Source organism: Stegostoma tigrinum, chromosome 17 (assembly GCF_030684315.1).
Source record: "Stegostoma tigrinum isolate sSteTig4 chromosome 17, sSteTig4.hap1, whole genome shotgun sequence".
Classification (NCBI taxonomy): domain Eukaryota; kingdom Metazoa; phylum Chordata; class Chondrichthyes; order Orectolobiformes; family Stegostomatidae; genus Stegostoma; species Stegostoma tigrinum.
Window position 1 is genome coordinate 29,279,238 of NC_081370.1, and position 23,751 is coordinate 29,302,988.

Sequence of the window (23,751 nt, forward strand, 5' to 3'; positions counted from 1 at the left end):
TGTCAGCCAGACCAGGCAAGGAAAAGTAGTTCCTTTCCCTAAAAGATATTAGTTGAACCATATATACTAAAGAACTTAAGAAAGAAAGAGAACACACCCCCCTCTACATCAATGGAGCTGAAGTTGAGAGAGTAAAGAACATCAAGTTCCTAGGAATGACAATAACTGACAGCCTGTCCTGGATTTCCCACGTACATGCAACAGTCAAGAAGGCACAACAATGCCCCTTCTTCTTGAGGTGGCTTTGGAAATTTGGCAGTGGTCATCATTGGATTCTTAATTCTGGATTTTTCTTGCATTTAAATTCCATTATCTGTAATGTTATGGTTAGAACCCAGGTCCCCAGATCATTGCCTGAGTCTCTGGATTAAAAGTCCAACAATATTATTGCTAGGTGATTGCTTGCTCCCCGTCTTGTATGATCTTGTCCTCTCTTCTTTAACCTCATAATCTATAGCCCATACTAAGATCAATTCCCGTAAAGTCACTATTTTTCTAACCTCAGCAGACACCGTGAATATTCTGTATAGGCCTAAAAATACTGTTATAGGAACCACTACCAATTTTCCCAAATATTGTTACAATTAATATGATATCAGATTATTTAATAATAGAATCCCGACAGTGTGGAAACAGGCCCCTCCTAACAAGTCCACACTGAACCTCAAAGCATCCCACCCAGATCCACCCCGCCATCATTCACCTAAACTACAAATCCCTGAACACTGCAGGCAATGTAGTATGGCAGTACACCTAGCCTGCACATCTTTGGACTGTGGGAGGAAACCGGAGCGCAGGGAGAATGTGCAAACTCCATGCAGACAGTCACCCCAGGGTGGAATTGAACCTGGGTCCCTGGCTCGGTGAAGCAGCAGTGCTAATCACTGAGCCACTGTGCTGTCTTTAATGTTGCCTGTGCAACAGTTTTTCATCATATCTGACATTTGTGTGACAGGAATGTTAGTTACTACTTAAAATTCAAGCTGGGCTGATGTCTGTGTCTTGGACATGGACTGATTTAGTTTCTGAGAAGTAACAAATTAAACTGAACACTTTGCAGTTATCCGTGAATATTCCCACTTCTGACCTAACATTGGAGAGCAGGTCATTGTTGACGCAAAAATGGTTGGGCCTTGGACATAATGCTGAGGCGCTCCTAAAGAGATCTCCTGCGACAAAGGTGATCATTTACGTTGAAACTTAAATGGATTTACACCAGGATTTTTTTCTGTTACTCATGTTGAAGGATTGTTTCTGCTAGTTGTTAAATAGGTAAAGTTTGGCATCCAGGCTTTGGATAGTCACTGGAAGAATAAAGGAGGAAGATAGAAATTTTCTTCCCTCTCCCCATCACACAAAAGACCATTAGCACGCCGAATGCCTCACCTGACTAACATATACAATGTGAGAGAGAACAAAGTAAACATTTGGAAAGAAAGAATACAGCGTAGAAATTGAGAAAGGGTAAGGAATGGAAATTTTATTAAATTTATTTGATCTGTAAGTCCCGTGGTATAACCACTGCACAGCTTAACTGATCTGATTGTGGTGCAGCAAGCCATCCAAAATAGCTCAATTGGCTGAAGCTGAAATTAACATGAAGGGAGTTCTGAAATGTTACTGGATGAAAAATTAGATTCTGATGAGGAAATAGGATTTGCCGTCAGACTTCCAGTCAGAGTGCACAATGATGCACCAGATAGTGTCACTATTTCAAAAAAAGTAGTTTGTTTGTCATTTATATGAACAATTTAGATGAGAATTTAGGAGACGTGGTTAGTAAGCTTGTGGGTGACACCAAAATTGGTGGTATAGCTGACAATGAAGAAGGTTATCTAAGGTTACTAAGAGATCTTAATCTATGGAGTGGCAGATGGAGTTTAATTTGGATGAATGTGAGGTATTGTATTTTGGTAAAACAAACAAGGGCAGGCCTGTACAGTTAATGGTAGGGTCCAGGGTAATGGAGACAGTAAGGGCTGCAGATGCTGGAAGCTAGAGTCAATAAATGTGGAGCTGGAAAAGCATAGCAGGTCAGACACCATCTGAAGAGCAGGAAAGTCAACATTTTGGGCTGAAACCCTTCGTCAGGACTGAGGAGGGGAGGAGAGCCCAGAAGTAAAGGGGCAGGCGTTGGGTCTGAGGGAACAGTAGCTGGGATGGAAATTGTGGATGCAGGTAGGGTGTTATTGTGGTTGGTCAGTGGAAAAGGTGTAGCGGACAGGTGAGTTGGAAGATGGCCTCAGGGGTGGATAGAGTTTGAAGCTGGTGGAGTCAATATTTAGGCCATTGGGCTGCACGCTCCCAAGGTGAAATATCAGCTATTGTTCTCCAGTTTATGTTTGGCCTCACTCTGACAGTGGAGGAGGCACAGATGGATGTGTCAATTAGGGGAGTGGGGGTGGGAGTGAGAGGGTTAGCTAAAGTGGATAGCAATCAGAAGATCAGGTTGTTTGGTGCATGCAGAGCACAGGTGACCTGCAAACTAGTCCCTGAGTCTGTGTTTGGACTCCCCAGTATAGAGGAAACCACATCAGGAGCAATGGATACAGTAGACGAGGTTAGGTGAAGAGCAGTTGAATCTCTGCTGGATTTGGAAGGATTGTTTAGGGCCTTGGGCAGAGATGAGAGGGTAACTTGTAGAACAGAGAGGGCTAGGAGTTCAGGTGCATAATTCTTTGAAACTTGCATCACATCTAAACAGGGTGGTTAAGAAGTTGTTTAGTACACTTGTCTTCATTGCTCAGACCTATGGGTATCGGAGTTGGGATGTCATGTTGAGATTGTACAGGATGTTGGTGAGGCCCCTTCTGCAGTGCTGTGTGCAGTTCTGGTCACCCTGCTATAGGAATAATATTATTAAATTGGAGAGGGTTCAGCGAAGCTTCGCCAGGATGTTGCTTTGTATGGAAGTTTTGAGTTATAAAAATAGACTGGATAGACTGGGACTTCTTTCACTGGAGCATAGGAGCTTGAAGGGTGACCTTATAGAAGTTTATAAAATCATGAAGGGCGTAATAAAGTGAATAGTAAGTTTTTTTTTCCTAGGATGGGGGAGTACAAAACTAGGGCCATAATTTTAAGGTGAGAAAAGAAGATTTAAAAAGGATATGAGGGTAACTATTTTGCACAATAGGCAGTTCATATATGGAATGAACTGCTACAGGAGGTGGTAGGTGCAGATACGGTTATAACAGTTAGTAGGCATTTGGTTAAGTGCATGAATAGGAAAGGTTTGAGGGAGTTGTGCCAAATGCAGACAAGTGGGACTAGTTTGGTTTGGGAACATGGTCGTTATTGGACCAAAGAGTCTGTTTCCGTGTTATATGACTCTATAACTGTAGATGTTGGAAATCTGAAACAAAAACAGAAATTGCTAGAAAATCTCAGCAGGTAGCATCTGTGGAGAGAAAACAGAGTTAACTTTTCAGATCCAGTGACCCTTATTAAAAACCTTGTTGTTCTGAATCATGGTCATTGGACCCTAAATATTAATTCTGCTTAGAGCATGATAACTAACTGTGAAACAATGGACTGGTAAGCTTGCTAAATGCTGAATATTTCAACCAGCAATTGAGGTGTTAGAATTACTGCTTTTATAAGTTAAAGTATTGAAAACATGATTCAAAGATCTCCAATATCCTTAGTGAACTTTTGATTGTCTCTTTTTAAAGAAATTCCTTCAGATTCATTCACAAGACTTGAAATAAATTCCTTTTCCTAAATCTTTGTAACCTTCAGTCCTTCAAGCAGTATTGAGTATAAAGAGCTTTTGAAACACTTTTAATCCTTGGAAAAATAAAATACCACCTATAAAAGTATTTTATTGTAAAATGTGGGTGACGTGGGTTATCATACATTCATGTACTCATTCACTTTTTTCATGTAACCTAGCTTTGGTTCATTAATCAAAATGACTTTCAATTTCTCAAAAGATTTTTGGCACTACCCTGTATTACTCCCTTGTTTTTCATTAGGAGCAAGTTGTCAGTGGAATAGTTACATTGCTGAAATGTGGCAAAGACATGCAATTAAAACCACACATCCTCAAAATACTCATTATTTTCCATTAGTGGTAAGGAAGGACAGGAACTTTATTAATGATTGCACTTTTGCTGTTCTTGCTGCACTTATCTTTGCCCTCTAATTCACCTGAGTGAGGTTACTCATGCCTTTAAATTTCACTTTAGACAATATTTAGCAGCAAAGTAAGCTAAAAAATTAGTAACTCCGGCTACCACTTGGCTCATTAGTCTCTGGAAATTTACTGGAGCACTTTTAGCTTGATTTGTATAAATCAGCATTTGAAAAGGCTATCTGTTGTGCCAAAACCCAATATCTCTTCAGCCCTGGGTGTTAAATTAACTTGCCTGTGTCCCTTTAAGACATCTACTTTAAGATATCTGGCATACACATCTTCTCAGTACAGTTTTCCAAATGAAGAATTGCATAAGGGTCTGCCTTTGCTATTCCATTGATTGTTCCATAGTCTATGCAGAACATGGTTCAACGATCAGGCATGGGTACTAACACTAATGGCAAAATAATTTTACTAAATTCAGTTAGGTGGTTTCCAACAAATGTTGGAGTCTTGATTACATCTGGGTCTGTTTCTTTGTACCCAGCTGACGAGGATGCTGTTTAATAGAAGAGGAGTCTCCCACTTACACATCATGTACGATTGGTATTTCGACCCTGGTTTACCTGTGTAGGTTTCTTTAAATTCAGTGAGTAACCTTGTCAATTATTTTGGTTCTTCTGTCCCTAAATAGGAAGTCATGGTGACTTACCTCCCTAACAGCTAAGTGTTAACTGACCAGACAGGAGAAGGCTCAGTTTGGGAATTGTTCAGGCCCTCTCCTACCTTACCTTCATAATCCTTTTTTCTTCCATTGTCCTTACCATATGAAAGACATGTAGTGCTTACCTATCTTCTAATAGTGATAATGCTTGAATGTATTGAGGCGACATATCATTTTATGATGATCTGGGATATCAATTCAGTAACTTACTTGACCAATTCTTTTGACTGCCCTTTAATAACTTATGTACATAGACATTCATGTCTGTCTACTCCTGCATATACTTTGGATTAACACCCTTTATTTTATATTGTTTCTCCATGTTTGTTGTACCAAAGTTTTTCACCTCACACTTCATCTGCCACTTATACACTCACTCCACCAATGCACCCACTCCACTTTGACACTTTGAGAATGCTAAAGCAGTTGAATTATTCCATTGTGTCTGTCTAAGAGCCCATACATTGGCAAGAGCCTGCTGACCTCCATCCATGTTTTTCACTATAATCATTCAATACTGTGTTTGGAGGAGTTTATAAACCATCTTACTTTAAGTACTTTTAAAAAAGCTCTAAATTTGTTAGAAAAGATTGATTTGGATAAATTTCATCAATATGTAAGAAGTATCAAACTGAACACTGCCTTCAAGAGGTATTACAAGGCTTCTGCAATGAAAGCACCAATTTCAAGAGCTCCTTGACCCGAGGCTTCTCTTCCTTTCATTGCAAAATGGAAACACATGAGAATGAGAAGCCCAACCTTAATCCTGACAAGTAGGCATTCATTGAAATATTTTTACATTTAATTTGGAGTTTACTGAAACAAGAACACAAGTTAAATGTGGAAGAGTTCTGAACTGTGTTCCAAAGGAAATGGGCTTAGTGCCTGCTCTTCCAATTCAGTTTGCCCTGTGTACTTGTTACACGCTTCAGCTCTGTCATTTTTGGGAAAAGAAAATTTGCTGCAGTTGTTTTTTTTAAAGTTTAACTTAAGATCAAAGCAGTGTTTCAATTGTCTGCTTCAGTATTTTATACTACACAACAGTATGTAATCCTATGGTGTTACATATATGACATATCATGAGTATATTTTCTGTCTGTTAACATATTTTTAATGTGTGCAGTTAATGCACATTATTAGGAGAAAGAAAATTCTGTCAGCTGGATAATATAACTCTACAACATGTAGCATTATTTGTCAATATTTTTTATTCTATGCAATTTTTGTACTTATTAAATAAATGAAGGTTTTGATTATATTTTGGGACCTCATTTTACTATCAAGCTGTTCTAGATCTGTTTTATGTCCAATAACTGCAGAGATATTTCCCTTATTCTGGACAACAGTACGGTGTGACTCCATCTACAGAAATCAATCCTGCTAAGGTATCAGAGCAATATTGCTCTATGTCATCATTTATGACACCCACCATCCTTTAGGTCTCTTGAGTGATGCTCCTGATTAGTACCAATTATGTACAGTTTTGTGTTGAAGACTCAAATCGACAGGGACCTTTATTGAGCAGTAATATGCATTCTTCATAACCTCGAATGCTGTATGGGTTTACAAATGAAAAGCCGTTATTAAAAAGAGACACAATGCTACACTAAGAGACTTTGGGATGAATGCCAAGAAACACATTTATTCAGAAGTAAGTTTAAAAAGAACACTGGTAAAGTGAATATCAGAACTTTGCAGGTACATAATAGTTATTACAAGTCAGTACTTGTTTCAAAATTATAAGTGTAAATTATTTTTTCATAGTTCTCTGTCATACTTCAAACAGTTTGGACCCTGCAACTTTTTGAAAAGCTATGACATGACAAATATAAAGAACATTTCTTTGATTGGCTTTACATGTTTAAAATTACACAAAAGGAAGCTGAAGAAAACACCGGTCACAATTGTATAATGTAAAAAAAAATCAGCCTTCTGTAAAAAAAGAATGAACCAGTTTCATTCACACCGAAAATATATTTCTTGTAGTGATGGGCCTGCCAATCAAATCAGATTTTGCAGATGTTAGGATGATGGCCTAAACATCAGGGAAGGAATTCATACAAAGTGAAGATGCAGCCAAAACAGCAAGTCTTCCTTGATGACCTTTTGACATGATCATTGTAAACACCAGAAATTGACATTGAAGAGAATGATAGTATTGCAATCACATTAAGATCTAACACTTGTATAACACTTATTATCCCACAACCCTTGTAAAGCAAGCCGTTTAGAAAAAGATCAAGTAACTCCAGCTTGTTAAGCAATCTACTTGTGAAGAGTGGATGTGGATGTTTTGATTTGCTCGTACTAACTGCAAACCAAGCTATAGAGGGTATAACCTTCCATTTAAAAATACTAGGAATCCATTTAAAGAATTTAGGAAGTAATGCGAAATCTGCTGGAAATACCCAACAGGTTTGGCAGCATCTGTGGAGGGAAAACCAGATTAATGTTTCTCATCAAATACAGCTGTGCTTCTGAATTCTCCTCCTTTTGAGATTTAAGATCCTGTGGGCTGAAACTAGACGAACTCTTGATTTGTAGTGTAGAAACATTTAACGTTCAACAAAGAGGGAATATTTGCATTATTGTGTTTGTGCTGAGTCTTTGTTAAAATAAATCCATTAATTTCATGATGTCTCTCTATATTCCTGTTTTATTACCTCTTTGAAGTATTTCACCGATTCTTCTTTTAAACATACAATTATCTCTCCTTCAGCCACTTTTTGCAGTGAAGTGATCAATAGTCCATAACCTTTGAAGTAAACAATCTATTAACTCCATTGTTCCTCTCAGTAATTTGATCTCTCATCATTAACTTCCCAAATGGAACAAATAGTCTTTTTCTAAAGTGAATCAAAGTCATTCATAATTTTGAAGGTCTATTAAATCAAGTGGGAATTATCCAAATATTTCAAGTCTTTTCTCGTAGCTAGTTCCCAATCCTGCCATCATCCAGGTAAATCACTCTTTGGTCCCAAAGTTCTGAAATACATTCCCAAAGTTTTGTACAACATTTGAAATATAAATTAACAAAGAGATTGTATAAAGGGGTTTGTGCTGGTTAATTCCATGCTTGTCATGTTAAAAACTGAAAAGCTTTTAGGTAGTTTATAAAAAATAAAATAAAATAAAAATCTTGATCTAATCCCAGCTAGTGGCAGCACTGAATATATCACATTCCAGACTGAAACCTATCTTGATAGTCCATAGTTTAACTATTGCAATTTGATTACTGTGGTGGCCAGTCACTGAGCATAATTCACATAAGGCTGTCAATGCACTTATAGTGTAAGTTTATTGCACGAAAGAAAAGAGGGAAAAGAAATAATAATGCTACATAAAACAGTATTGAAATCCCATCAAAATTGGAAAAGCGAGAGATTCAACCCTTTTACCCATTAATATCCTTCACAGACGCAAGTACATTGAAGCATCACTCATCTTCATTTAAATTTTCTTACTCAGCTCACGAGGTTGCAAGCATTTCCTTTCAATGCCATTTTGCACATTCACCAGATGTGATTCTGTCAGTTGTTGTCTCTCCCCATGCATGCATGCATGCTGGCTCATCCTCTGCCATTGGCTACTGTGAGACTTCTAAAACAGCTTAAGATTTCCTCCCAGCTCTGATAGCCTGGAAATTTCTACAAAGTAAAAAACTGTCTTTCCGCTGGAGTAGACCTTGTCATCTGAACTCAACCTGCTTGTGACTCCTGATCATAAAACATAGAACATAGAACAGTACAGCACAGAACAGGTCCTTCAGCCCACGATGTTGTGCCGACCATTGATCCTCATGTATGCACCCTCAAATTTCTGTGACCATATGCATGTCCAGCAATCTCTTAAATGTCCCCAATGACCTTGCTTCCACAACTGCTGCTGGCAACGCATTCCACGCTCTCACAACTCTCTGTGTAAAGAACCCGCCTCTGACATCCCCTCTATACTTTCCTCCAACCAGCTTAAAACTGTGACCCCTCATGTTAGCCATTTCTGCCCTGGGAAATAGTCTCTGGCTATCAACTCTATCTATGCCTCTCATTATCTCGTATACCTCAATTAGGTCCCCTCTCCTCCTCCTTTTCACCAATGAAAAAAGTCTGAGCTCAGTCAACCTCTCTTCATAAGATAAGCCCTCCAGTCCAGGCAGCATCCTGGTAAACCTCCTCTGAACCCTCTCCAAAGCATCCACATCTTTCCTATAATAGGGCGACCAGAACTGGACGCAGTATTCCAAGTGCGGTCTAACCAAAGTTTTATAGAGCTGCAACAAGATCTCACGACTCTTAACTCAATCCTCCTGCTAATGAAAGCCAAAACACCATATGCTTTCTTAACAACCCTGTCCACTTGGGTGGCCATTTTAAGGGATCTATGTATCTGCACACCAAGATCCCTCTGTTCCTCCACACTGCCAAGAATCCTATCCTTAATCCTGTACTCAGCTTTCAAATTCGACCTTCCAAAATGCATCACCTCGCATTTATCCAGGTTGAACTCCATTTGCCACCTCTCAGCCCATCTCTGCATCCTGTCAATGTCCCACTGCAGCATACAACAGCCCTCTATACTGTCAACGACACCTCCAACCTTTGTGTCGTCTGCAAACTTGCTGACCCATCCTTCAATCCCCTCATCCAAGTCATTAATAAAAATTACAAACAGTAGAGGCCCAAGGACAGATCCCTGTGGAACACCACTCACCACTGACTTCCAGGCAGAATATTTTCCTTCTACTACCACTCGCTGCCTTCTGTTGGCCAGCCAATTCTGTATCCAGACAGCTAAGTTCCCCTGTTTCCCATTCCTCCTGACCTTCTGAATGAGCCTACCATGGGGAACCTTATCAAATGCCTTACTGAAGTCCATATACACCACATCCACAGCTCGACCCTCATTAACTTTTCTAGTCACATCCTCAAAGAACTCGATAAGGTTTGTGAGGCATGACCTGCCCCTCACAAAGCCATGTTGACTGCATTTAATCAAGCCATGCTGTTCCAGATGATCATAAATCCTATCCCTCAGAATCCTTTCTAACACCTTGCAGATGACAGACGTGAGACTTACTGGTCTGCAATTGCCGGGGATTTCCCTATTTCCTTTCTTGAAGAGAGGAATTACATTTACCTCTCTCCAGTCCTCAGGTACGACTCCAGTGGAGAGCGAGGATGCAAAGATCCTCGCAAGTGGCGAAGCAGTTTCATTTCTAGCTTCCCAAAGCAGCCGAGGACAAATCTGGTCCGGGCCTGGCGACTTGTCAATCTTAATGTTTGACAAAATTTTCAGCACATCAGCTTCCTCTATCTCTATCCATTCCAGCATGCACACCTGCTCTTCAAAGGTTTCATTCACTACAAAGTTCTTTTCTTTCGTAAAGACAGAAGCAAAAAACTCATTTAGGGCTTCCCCTACCTCCTCAGACTCCACACACAAGTTCCCTATGCTATCCCTGATCGGCCCTACTCTTCCTTTGACCATTCTCTTATTCCTCACATAAGTGTAAAATGCCTTTGTGTTCTCTCTAATTCGTTCTGTCAAGCCTTTCTTGTCTATCTTTTCTGTACATCATAAAAGTTTTACTTCGTAAACACCCAAGCAATTATCTCTTCCGGTAACTTGTTAGTCATTTGACTTAATTTACATGCTTCCTCAGAACAATTGCCTTTAGCTCCCTGTTCCAAATCACATTGTTACCCTTTCTTAAACAGAAGTCAGGAATTCACTATACTGTAAACCAAAATTTCATTACCTCTACTTTAGAATCCAGTGTATTAGAAGCTTTCATCACAACCTGAGCTTGGATCGTCCTAGGAAATATATATTTGAGTTATTAAAACTGTTGATTCACTTCAACTTTTCATTGAATGTAAATTGTGCCTTATTTTTCCACTCAAAATGTGTTATCTTAATATTATAGTGAGCAATACATAGGAAATAGACAAAATTAATTATTTTCTGTGCTTATGGAACTTGTCAAGAGCAAACTCCTAAAGTCAGAAGTTGAATTTTCATAGGAGATGGGATTTTGAAATTTCAGCTATGATGTCACTGGTAGGCTGAAGAAGACAAGGAGTTGAGTCCAAATCAGTTTTGTACAAGTATACTTAAAGTATCAAACAGAATTACTTACATCTTTGCCATTATCTTTAAGGAATTGTTTTAAATAAGAGCATTTTTTAAAAGATTGATTGGAGCTATAAAAATGAATTGTGATCACCCATGTATCTAAAGAGCAGTGCTATATGCCATGCGAAAATATTAGAAGGCCTTCATGAATGTTGGTTAATGAAAGACCAAGATGGCAATTATATTGTAAGAGAGTCCCATATGGATTTGGTTTACTATTCACTAACTTTTGTGAATGAAATGATACCTATTGTTGACAAACTTTTTGTGTAATGTATTGGTTCAAGGATTTATATTCTAAAGCACAAACAAAATAGCCCACCATGTGGCAAGGCATTAAATATCAGAAAGGTTAATAAATAGACAAACATAAAGCAAAGAAAGGTACTGCAAGGACTCCCCAACAGGGTGGTACAATAATTTGTATAGGAGTTTGTTGCTGTGTTCAGTTTATTGTTTACTTCCGTTGCCACTCCAAACATAATATAGTGAGTTTAGGAAACTGTGCTCAAGAATGATGAGCATAAAATTATTGAATTGGGATAAAAATCCAGCTTATTCACTAGTGTTTGTTAGGGAAGGAAATCTTCAGTCCATACCCACTCTGGTCTAAGTGTGACTGCTGACTTACAGCAATGTGTTTAACCTTTAACTGCACTCTAGAATGGCTTTGCAATGCCACTCAGTTGTATAAAACTAAAGTCAAAAATGGAGTAGGATCGGATGGATCACTCAGCATCAACCTAGGTACTGGAAAGCACAACAGAACACCCTGTCCCTTCAACCTTGTAAAGTCTGCTAACATTTAGGTGTCTGCCAAAATTGTAAAAATTGTCCCCCAGAGAAGTAGCAACCTGATATATTTATACTCACTGAATCATATATTTGCCAAAGCATATTCCATGGCTATTGTCCCAAACTCTACTATCCTACCAACTCAGGGATGACCTGTTACACTGACCTTCCAGGTCAGCCTTCCCCAAGATCAATTGAGGCCCCTAAGTGGCTAATTAAAGGCTTTATCCAATGTCATGGGCCATACTTATTGGGAAGACTGCTAGATATCACATGTAGACTATCTTGTGAGCTTGCGTAGCTGAGGCAGTGGGTCATTTTATTTGGTCATCCTGTACCACATGGCAAGGGCACAACCTGTTGGAAGAGACCTCTCCCACCTACAACAATGATTAACCCTTTTCCCTGCCCCCAATTGCTGGGGTGTGTCTTATTGGGCCTACTTCGCTGTCTTGTTACCTGAGCTGCCTGCAGTCGTGATGGTGTTCACTGCTCCCAACGCCATTGGCTCGAACTGAAGAGCTGACAGCCTTCTGATTGGCTGGCAGCCCTTGGTAATGAGTATGGTAGGCAGTTTTTTTTTAATTCCTTCATGGGCTTTTATGGTCGCCAGCAACACCAACATTTATTGCCCCATTCCTAATCGTCCTTGAACCGAGTGGCCTTTGTGATATTTCAGAGAGTGATTAAGAGTTAGTCACATTGTCATGGATCTAAAGTTACATTTTGGCTAGATCAGGTGAGAATGGCAGATTTCAATCCCTCAAGGCCTTTAGTAAATGATCAGTAATTTTTTATGGTCGCCATTATTGAGACTAGCTATTTTATCCAGATTTTATTTCTGTGTTTCATTTTGTTCAGGTTGTATTTGAACTCATGATCCCAGAGCGTTTGCCTGGGCCATTGGATTTCTACTTCATGAGCATTACTCCACCACCTTCCCTTAAGTGATTGGCATTTGAACTTAATGAGAATCCCAAAAATGGCTGCAACAAGATCAGCACTGTGGCTGTTAAATTCAGTTTGAATAGTGCAGTGGACAACATCATTAAGGAAATCTAATATTTCCAGTGATCCCATTAAGAAATCTATCTACGGTATTGCAAGAGACATGTTAAAGAGCTTTAAGATCCATATTCCACCTTCCTGAAAATGAACAGATTCTTTTCAAAACCTGATATTTTAGACTCCAACCAGCAATGTGATCTATCATCAAGACTGCATACTCTCATAAGTTGTCTGATTGAAACTCTATCTCAGCTCATCGACTTTTTAAATTCTCATCTGTTCCTTTGCAATCTATAGTTCAAACTGTTCTAATGGAACTTGGGCCAGCTTTCTGACTTACACTGTGCATAGGCTTGTTCACAGCAAAAACCCAGTTGTTTCTGCCTTAACTTACCAATATCCAATCTTGTTCACTTCTCACCACAATGCCTCCTGCCCCACACTCAATCCAGGGTTTACAACAGCTTAATTTAAAAATTCCTACCTGTGTTTTTCATCTCCCCATGGCATTGTCCACTTTATCTGTTAAGCTGTTGTTGGAGCTACATTGTTACTCGTTGGAGGATTCCTAGCTTCCAAACTGCTCATGTTGCCACAGTGTTTACATCCAGTCGAAATCTGTTTCCAGTCAATAGTAACCTGCAGGATGTTTATAATTGGGTATTCAGTGATCTTAGTGCCATTGCATGGATAGGTGATTACAGTCTCTGTTGGAGATTGTATTACCTGGCACTTGTGTGGCATGGATGTTACTTGCAACTTGTCAGCCCAAGCCTGGATATTATGCGAGCCTTACTGCATTTGGGCCTGGACTCCTTCAGTATTTGAGGAGTCCCATGAGGACTAAATGTTATGCAACCATCAGTGACCATTCCTAATTCTTATATGATGATGAGATTATTGACAAAGCAGCGATGATGGATTGTCGTCAGACTCTTCGCTGAAGGACTGCAGCCGTGATGTCCTGGATCTGAGATCATCGATCTTCATCAAACCTAGCTGTTTTCCTTTGTTCTGGGTTTGACTCTGTTCAGCCTTTGCTACGTACAGATTTGGGTTTTTATTCAAGGAACGATGTGGATATGCTGGAAACGTTTCAGAGCAAGTTTTTTTTTAATTCATTCATGGGATGACAGCTTCACTGGCCTGGCCAACCCAGTATTTATCCAGCAACTGCTATGGTGGGATTTGAACTTGGGTCCCCATTATGTTATCAAGGCCTCTGGCTTGATAATCTAGCGATAATATCACTAGGCCATCACCTACCCCTAATGTACCAGATTAATACCTGGTGGAATGGTAGTTGTCTTATGAGAAAATGTTGGACAGGCTGACCTTGAATCTTCTGGAGCTTAGAAACTTAAGAGCTGACTTGATTGCAACCTGTAAGATCCTTAGGGGTTTTAACAGAGTGGATGTGGAAAGAATATTTCTTCGAGGAGAATCTAGAACTAGAGTTACTGTTCCAAATTAAAGAAAAGTCACTTATTGATAAAGCTTTTGATCTCAGTGAGTTGTGAATCCTTACAACTCTTCCTTGAAAGGTAGTGGAAACAGAATAAGTATTTTAAGGTGGGGGTAGATGGATCATTGATAAGAAAGGAAGTGAAAGATTATCAGGGGTAGGTGGAGTAATCAGAACAACCAGGATCTTATTGAATAGCAGTGCAGGCTTGTGAGACTAGATCCTGTTCCTGGCTCCTAATTCTTATGTACATATGTTCCTGTTTAGACTTTAGTTCTTTTAAAGGTACAAGTTGTGATTCTTTTTAATAGTATGAGCCATATTCGATGCAGTAACCTGTTGAGATTGGAAGGTATCTCATTCATCAGCAAGTGATGAATAAGGTTTCTCTTCCTCCCATGAATAGATGAGAAGAAGGCTGAAGCTCCTATGCTGTGAACTCTGATAAGAATGTAATTTCAGATTGATGTTCAAGATCATAATATGTCTACATTCCATGGCAGTTTAACTCTAAGTGATTGATTTTTTTTACACGGCAAGCTAACAACGTGGAGCTTTCAAGAAAAAATGATTCAGGCAATGAAGTCAACAGCATCTTTAATACATTCCTCCGAGGTACATGTGCACTGCAAGTTTACTGTCATAGGAATGTAGTTGCAGCTCTGCACCAATGCTAAGCTGTTTGTACAGCTGCAGAGTGTAACTGATTTTGTTGGATATTTCTTAGAACAAGGTAACCTGGTAGGTGCTCTCCTTCAGTGCTTTGGCTTGAGCGTGCTTCAAATGCAAATATCATGTCCCGAAACTATTTTTCTTAAAGCCAACAATATCTCAACGTGCAGGGCAGATTGTCAGCAGTTGTTAAAAAAAAGAAAACTTTTTTTTTCCTGGGATTTGTTAATGCTGACTATTCCGATCAGACTCAGAAACAGTTTTGGTAAGACAGTGGAACTGAAATTAATACCATTATTTACAAGATTGCTTCTGGCATGTCAATGGAGGCAAAAAGATGTTAAAAATGAGACTTTTTAAAATTCATTCAAGGGATGTGGTAACTGCTGGCTAGGCCAACATTTATTGACCATTTCTAGTTACTCTCGGTGCTGGTGAGCTGCTGCCTTGAACTACTGCAGTCTGTTTGGTGTAGGTAAATCCATAGTGCCTTTGCGGAGGGAGTTCCAGGATTTTGACCCAGTGGAAGCGAAGAAACAACAATATATTTCCAAGTCTGGATAATGACTGGCTTGGGGGGATCTTTCAGCTGGTGGTGTTCAAATATATCTGTCTTTGTACTTCTGATTGGAAGTGATCACGGGTTCTGGAAAAATGCTGTCTAAAGATCTTTGGTGAATTTCTGCTGTGCACCTGCTGGACAGTACACACTGTTACTGCTGAGTGTCAGCTGTGGAGGGATTGAACGTGTGTGGATATGGTGCCAATCAAGGGGGCTGCTTTGTTCTGGATGGTGTCAAGCTTCTTATTGTTGGAGCTGCACCCATCCATGCAAGTGGTGAGTAATCTACCGTACTCCTACTTGAGACTTTTCGATGGTGGACAGTCTTTGGGGATTCAGAGAGTGAGTTTCTCACCGCAATATGCCTAGCCTCTGACCTTGATCTTGTTGTCATTATGTTTTTGTGTCGAATCCAGTTGAGTTTCTGTTCAGTGGTAATCCCAAGGATGTTGGTACTGGGGGATTCAATGACAGTAATACTATTGACTGTCAAGGGATGTTGCTTAGATTGTCTTTTACTGGAGATGGCCATTGCCTGGTTTTGTGTGGCATAAATGTTCCTTGCTACTTATAGTCCAAGCCTGGAAATTGTCTAGATCTTGTCTTTGATCATGGACTGACTGGTTCAGCACCTGTGGAGTTGCGAATGGTGCTGAATTTCATGCAATCATTGGTTAACATCCCCATTTTTGACCTTATGATGGGAAGGTCATTGAAGCAGCTGAAGATGGTTGGGCCTAGGGCACTACATTGAGCAGCTCCTGCAGAGATGTCCTGGAGCTGAGATGACTGACCTCCAACAACAGTGACCATCTTCCTATGTGCCAGGTATAATTCTAACTACTAGAGAGTTTGTCCCCTGATACCCATTGATTTCAACTTTGCTCGGATTCCTAACTAATATCTAATATCTCCTCATTTATATACAGATTGTTATACTCCCAGGCAGTGAAGGGAAGCTTGGCAGCAGCAATTCCAAACATGAATGGCAGAATGCTAACGTGGCTGCTACATTTTGCTGGAATCAGCAACTGCTTGCATAGTGCTGACCCCAAGCTACTCCACATGCAGGGACATACCCATCTCATTGCTTTGGAACATGGTGCATCTCAAGGGTCTTAGCCTGCATTCTTAGCACTCACTCCCTTTGTGCCTACTTTGGATATTCACAGCATCTCTGCCCTGCCTTGTCTTTTTGCACATTATTGGCTCATTCAGAACTTAGCGGGCTTACGCTACTTCTGTTTTGCTTTGAAAAAGGAAGAAAGCCAGGAAGCTTTTCATGTTTGTTAACAGTGACCAATAGTATTGACTAAAAATCCTGGCCACAAGCAATCTTGACAGCCATTGATTGTTACAAATTAATCCAAGTAGTCACCATGAAGCAGAAGTAATATCAAGCAAGCTGTAAAGTTCTACCTGCATTCCACAATTCATAAACACATTCCAAGGTCATATAGTCCTGGAGCTGCTTACCGCACATCTTGGACTATAAAATGTTCACACCATTATCTTGCATGTAATACAGCCTTTCTTGAGTGATGTGGGGATGGACAAAGAAATTCTCATTTCTTCCTCCCATATTTACATATGCCTATCATATATATCATGTACAGCTTATGCAGCATACATCTGAAACCGGTCTATCTTGTATGTAATTTGTAGGGGCATCCCTTTGTTCTCCTTGTCAGAGATCTCTGTGCTCCATATGTGGAGGATAGTGATTAAATGTATTTACATGTTGCCTCTACTGTCTGATCATGTTACTGAGGAGCTTTGTTGTTGCAATGTCCTTCAGATGGGCAAAGTTCAGTGGCTCCAGTGAATGAAGATGCCCCATAACACCGTGACAAAACTATCATCTACTTGAGCATTCCAGGTGAAGGTCAGTACACAGGGAGCAATCAAATGGCTATCACAGCAACACTTTCTTCCACTATATTCATACAATATTTCCTTGGGATGATGTTCACTTGCTTGCACAGTCCTGGGGCAATTTTTGCAGTGCAGTGCAGTACAGTACAGAGTGTGCCACATAGTCATTGCATGCTCTGGGCACTCAGAATACAGCAAGGATATGTGATGAACAATGAGGTTCTGTGAGAGCTGCATCGTTCTGCATAGGAAAATGAAGAATTGTTGATCACCAAGAATATCTTCATCAGCCGACTGTGTCACAGTGGTGGCCACAGCAACCCGTGCAGAAGGTCATTGGGAACTGTTTTCAATGGAACTGAGTTGGATGAAATCATCATGTATTGAATGTAAATGTGTTGATGCTGGAAAGGCAAGCATCCCCTGTTTAATAATAACTGCAAATGTAGCTTATCACTTTGTTCTTTCACGCTTTCATTGTTGCTTAATAAAAGTTAACATTACAAACCGATGGAAGCCTCCACAGTATCTGATGCTCCTGCATTCAACAATGACAATATTTATGCTTGTGTGAGTGCTACACAAGAATAACTATTCTGAACAGGGTTGTAATTTTGTGTAACACCAAGGATGGCTAGTGCCTCTCATTTTTGTATCTGTACTAAAATGAGTGAATCATAACAGTGACTATGGAAAGTGAACTTCTATTTACACATTTTTTTTGTAGATCATTTCACCTATGTCACTTACATACCCATATATGAGTTTCTTTTTCCTTTCCCTCCCACTAAGTTTGGGTGCAGACTAAGATCCACAGAAGCGTTGGGGGGAGCCTGACCTCCTGTGGAGCCTGCTGGCCTTCGAGTTTTGGTGGATGATCTTTGGGGCATTGGTAGCTAGATGGCACAGGTATGGTGGGAATCTCCTCGCGAAATCCAGGCTGTCCACCTTAGCTTGAACTTCCAAGGCAAATTGGAGGTGGAGGAGCTGGGCATCTCTGTATGTAGTTCCTTCTCCGGGTGGGTGCTATCGGCACCCTCTCATCTCCTTGTGAGGAAAGGGCACCTGCACTGAAGTTAAGGTCCCTCGTTCTCCTCTCACCTTCCCATTAATCTTGACCACCATTGGCTAAAGCTATGGAGTGCATCTCTGGCAGCAAATAAGCATTCTACTGAACTTGGTTGTCCATTTCAGGCACCAATCTATCTGGAAACAGCCAGGTACATACAGTCCAGTGATCATACGACAGATAGCATTGGTGGACATCTCTGACCTTCATGCATTGTTTTTGCACCAGAGGTGCATTCTGACTAAGTTGTTAATGGCGAAAGCCATGGTGTCCCCTCTTGCCTGTAGCTGAGCAGTTGCTTGATCTCCAGCACTCCTCCGACTAGCAACCTGGATCATTTCTCATATGGCCAGCAGTGATGTGCTGGCAAGAATGTGCTCCCGAATCTAATCTAGCTAAAGCAACCACTGAGGTGTCAGTACCTGAGCTGGTAGAGGGTGGAGGAGACAGCCTTGCCAGTTCATCTTCTGACTGATCTGTAGCTTCTTCTACACAGGTGGAAGAGGACCAAAAGTCTGGTGAGATGTTTCACTTTAGAGCTGAGGCTGTGTAGATGCTGCTCATACCTGTAGAATACCAGAGGGAATGAATCATGGAAAAGGGTTAGAAGGTTGGGCTTGTTAAGAATACATTCAGAGTGGTGCCAATGGGACAGCAGCACTGAGACCTAGAGTTCTTGGCATCACAGTCATAGTCCTTTCCCACAAGGACTCTCCTCATATGTGGTGAGCAGATGAATGCTGGGCCCTCCATTACTCTTCCTGGGCCCTCCCTGCTCTATTGTGGGGTGTTTTGTCCTGCAGTGAGACAAAGGGACAGATTGACTGAAATGGCTAGCACAGCTGTCAGTGTTGCTGCAGCTTGGGGCAAGGTGGTGAAGTGTCTTGAGTAGGAAGCACATAACGCAGGAGGTTTTTATGGTTGAGGCGGGTGAGAGTGATTGAGAGACAATACTACATACACCGGTAGGGGTGATAGACTTTGAGACATGGTAGAAGGTGTTTGCAGTGGCAGAGTTAAAGTGATTGTGAGGTAACAGAGAGAAGATGGTGGGGCTTATCATTGTAAAATACAGAAGGTGATTAACCTTCTTGCTGTAGTCTTGGGCGGTCCACCAGTCTGTGGATATTGCATCAATTGAGGAGGCAACTTTGGACCAGGCTGGCACTGGCTGATTGTCCTGAGGAATGGGGTTGACCTTCCTGTCCACCAAGAGCACCAGCTCCCTGTTGGCAAAGCAGGGTGCCAACCTGGCTGTCATCATTTGCTGCAACTGTGAAGTCTGATTTTGGACTGGCAGCTTTTGAAATTGTGTACAGCTGGGTTTTTAATTTGATGCAGGCAGTGGGAAACCCAGAACGTCCTGGCAAGTGCAAGCATTTCCTTTGTTGATGAGCTCAAGTTAGCATTGGAATGATGTCATGGAGCTATGGTGCATACTTAATAAGGTGAACACCCTAAAATTGTGTGATAAAACTTGTTCAAGCTCATGAAGAGAAACCATCCATGTAACTCCTCCAAATAGAAAATTATTTTAGGAAAACTTCTGAAGAAGAAGGGTCTAGGTCCAAAACGTCAGCCTTCCTGCTCTTCTGATGCTGCTTGGCCTGCTGTGTTCATCCAGTTCTATACTTTGTTATCTCAGATTCTCCAGCACCTGCAGCTCCTACTATCTCTGAAACAATTTTAATGCCACTGCGAAGCCTGTTCTAAGGATGCCTACCCTGAAGAATTACCCTCCTCCCTCCGGAAAACCCTCAGTGGATCTCTCTCCCACTGCAACTCTCTTGTAATCTCTTCGGCCTTGAAACTGTCTCTATCTCTGACCCTGATCAGAGAAAATGATCAACCTGCCTTCCTCATATTTTTCTCAGCAGCCATTCAATGGAGAATCTTTCAAACCCAATTGAGTACAGCAAGCCTCTGAGACAGCGGCACAGAAATTCCATACACAAACCACACCTCCATTTTAAAGGGACCAGAAAACCTGGGCCAACTATTATTTTGTTAATGCATGGTGTTACTGCTTTTTTGAGATTGTGAATGTTCTATGGTTTGAAATAATCAATTTCTATCTGGCAATTCTCACCATGTTTAATTGCAAGAGCATGGAAACAAAATAGGTAACATGATTGATGGTTGTGTTTTCTACTTTTAAAGTGTACTTACTTAAAATGTGTGCTGAAATGCTAATTGAACAAATTGAGTTAACATTCAGCGTTTGAGGGCAGAAACATGCTTATGCTTCCATAGAACATAAATCTTACACCTTCAACAATTTTCTAAAGTACTACTACAGCTAAATATATGCTGTATGCCGTAATAAAAATGATACAATATTGGGTAAACCTGCAGCTTAAGTTAAGTTAGATTGGTGTTCCACTTGCAGTCTGACTCATTGCCTTCATGTGTTCAAGATCTGTGCCCAAAGTTGAGGGCTTGTGCCAGCTTTAGATTTGATGCTATTGGTTAGTATTTGCTTATTTTTGAGATTTTCATGCATGATAAAGCCGCTGTTTTCATCAAACCTGATTTAAAAAGAGCATGAAGGTATTACTTTAAAGTACTTGATCTTAAATTTAAGATAACAAGGTGTAGAGCTGGATGAACATAGCAGGCCAAGCAGCATCAGAGGAGCAGGAAAGCTCACGTTTTGGGTCTGGATTTTGAATAAGGGTCCAGAACCAAAATGCCAGCTTTTCTGCTCCTCTGATGCTGCTTGGCCTGCTGTGTTCCTCTAGCTGTGCACCTTGTTATCTCAGATTCTCCGTCATCGGCAATTCCTACTATCTCTGATCTTAAATTTAAATGTTTAAAGTGTCGAGATTTCTTCCTTTCGTTCTCTTAATGTTGAAATTTCTAATTTGCAGCTTATAATTTACAAATTGTTGTCATTAATCCCTGGGATAATTGTAGAATGTGAAACTTGTTTTTTTAAAAATTATTTAATGATCAATTTTAACCTGTATTTTGATTAATTTCAGCCTCCTGGGAGCAGCAAGTCTTCTAAAAAACTAAACGTGACGCGAACACCATTCCACGATAAACGAACATGGTCACCCACACATTTGATCCCATCAATCAGATCAAGTTCTGTCTCTGGTAAACCAGAGCTACACAGATCCATAACTCCAACCGGTGATGCCTGTGGATATAAATGCACAACTAAGTCTGGTCCGAAAACCAAGAAAAGCACATAGAATAAGGAACATTGAAACCACTAAACTTCCAAATGATGCCAAACGCGAACGCTTCAAAAAGGATCCCTGGATTTCAATGTTAAAAGATTACTTTGGCTCTGTGTCTTTGCTGCTGATCATTATGTGTGCATAAAGGCTTTTCCTAAATCTTTGACCTTTCACTTGGTATTATATAAAATCCAAAAGGAAAGAATGTAACAAGAAAACTGTTCACCAGTTAGCTTTCTTCAAGTATTTATTAATACAGTGCTGATGGAAGACTCATAATTTATCTTGCTTAGAATTACCAGTACTGTTAAAAATCAGAATTGATATATTTAAGGTATCTGAGTTTGTCATGGAAGAATTTGTTGCATTTGCACATTGAATCTAATGTCATTGCTTATTTATTTAGTTGCTACTTGGAGGCTGCAGTAAGCCTAAAAGAGCCAATCAATGAGTTGTCCACAGTGAGAATTAGAACATCTCTATACAATTAATGGACCAGGCATGAAGCAATTTGTCCATTTTCACCCTTACATAGCAGCCCATACAGTCACTATAGCATTGTCTCTTTTAACATACAAATCGAGTGATTGCAGTGTTATTTTCACAAGTTGTAAATTTAGCAATTTTATACTGAGTTCTGCAAAGGGAGGTAAGAAACATGTAAAATATGTTAGATATATATGACCACTTATTTACACAAGAAGTATTACTGTAAAAATGTACTTTACATGGCTAACTTCAATGAGCTTGAATCTGGTTATAGCTGAGCTGTGCATAAAACATTTTCTGTTGTTCTGTTAAAATATATTGAGTTGGCCTAAGATGTACTGTCACATGACATCATGTACCAGGAATCCTGGGGCATGTTAACTTGTGCATGTTTCATCTAAATAACTAGGAAGATAATGGTATCAGTTCTTGACTTAAGTTTTCTTTAGTACATACAAGGCTTTTAAAAGCAGATGTTTTCTTTTGAGTTGGAAAATAAATATTACCACCTTTGAATGAAAACATGCAGAGATGTGATTTTTTTAATCTCTCAGTAATTTTGCTGTAATTTTACATGAGCTGGTTTGATATCTCAGCTTTCTTTTCTAAAGTATTCCCTTGAGAACCAGTTTTAAAGCTTCCAGAAAGTGTTCTACCAGTTGTAAATGATACACAAACAAGTCCATAGCACAATATTGACATTATTACTAAAATTTTGACACATCCCTGCCTTGAGGTTTCAGAAGCTCAGATGTGGCATAAACATGTTAGCTTTAAAGTTAAATTGTCTTTACATAACCTACATTCTGTACTTAATGTTCACGTTACTTGTGTTGCTGCCATCCTTCTGGCTCCATTTCTGATCATGTTTCTAATGTGATTTCATCGTGCCATTTCACTTATTCAGATCTTAGTTGGCTGAGTTGCCATTACAAACAGGGCTGAACACAATTACCCAAATAAGTGTGCTGTAAAATATTTCAATTATTCTAATTTAAATGGTGGATGACATTTGAGCTTGAGCATTTTGCCAAACATAAACAGGTGATTGAGTGAAGTATACCAATGAAACTTTGTCACGTGGAAGTAAATTTGTGTGATTCAAGTGGGGCTTTGGGCATCCAGAACAAATGAGAGAGTTATCAAAATTGTCGTCACTACATCATATAGATTAGTAATTTAGACATACGCATAGGCATGACTTCTTGGAAATAGTTGGAAAATAATATGTTGTGAACTAAATAAGTTACATGTTACTACTGTGATTTCAAACTTCTAGTTTCGTAAAACAATGCTCATTCTTATTTTGGAATAAGTTACCAATATGTGAAGTTTCAATTCCAAGTGTAAATATTCTGATTTAAATAACATTGCTATTATCTGATACTGTATTGCATCTTTTGTAAAGGTTCGTCTACAAGTTTTCACTTACATGTTAACCTTATTAAGAGCTAACATCCACAATGAATTTAGCGAACCTATTTATATATTTTCTTTAAAACATGTAATTAATGCTTTGTATGGCATTAAATCTTCTCTTGTTCTTAACAGTAACATGCTGGACTTTTATTTTATATGTTTCAGTAATGTCTCATTAAGATTTTTCTTAATTTCACTAGCTCGAAATATCAGATATTTGAATGCGTCATGATCATGAAATGTTTGTTTTCTTTGAAAGTGTGCAAATATTT

General features: G+C 39.7%; 1 protein-coding gene across 11 annotated transcripts in view; it reads left to right on the forward strand.

Moving 5' to 3' along the window:
- stk33 (serine/threonine kinase 33) overlaps nucleotides 1-23,546 on the forward strand; it is a 261,638-nt gene extending 238,092 nt beyond the window's left edge. For 9 of the 11 annotated variants that reach the window (XM_048545736.2, XM_048545735.2, XM_048545733.2 and 6 more), the window contains one exon: nucleotides 21,368-23,544. In XM_048545736.2, the coding sequence (XP_048401693.1) occupies nucleotides 21,368-21,583 (216 nt within the window). In that variant the 3' untranslated portion in view covers nucleotides 21,584-23,544. Of the gene's footprint in view, nucleotides 1-21,367 lie in introns of all 11 variants that reach the window. The other 2 variants (XM_059652043.1, XM_059652042.1) reach the window with 2 other exon arrangements.
- Nucleotides 23,547-23,751: the final 205 nt, after the last annotated feature.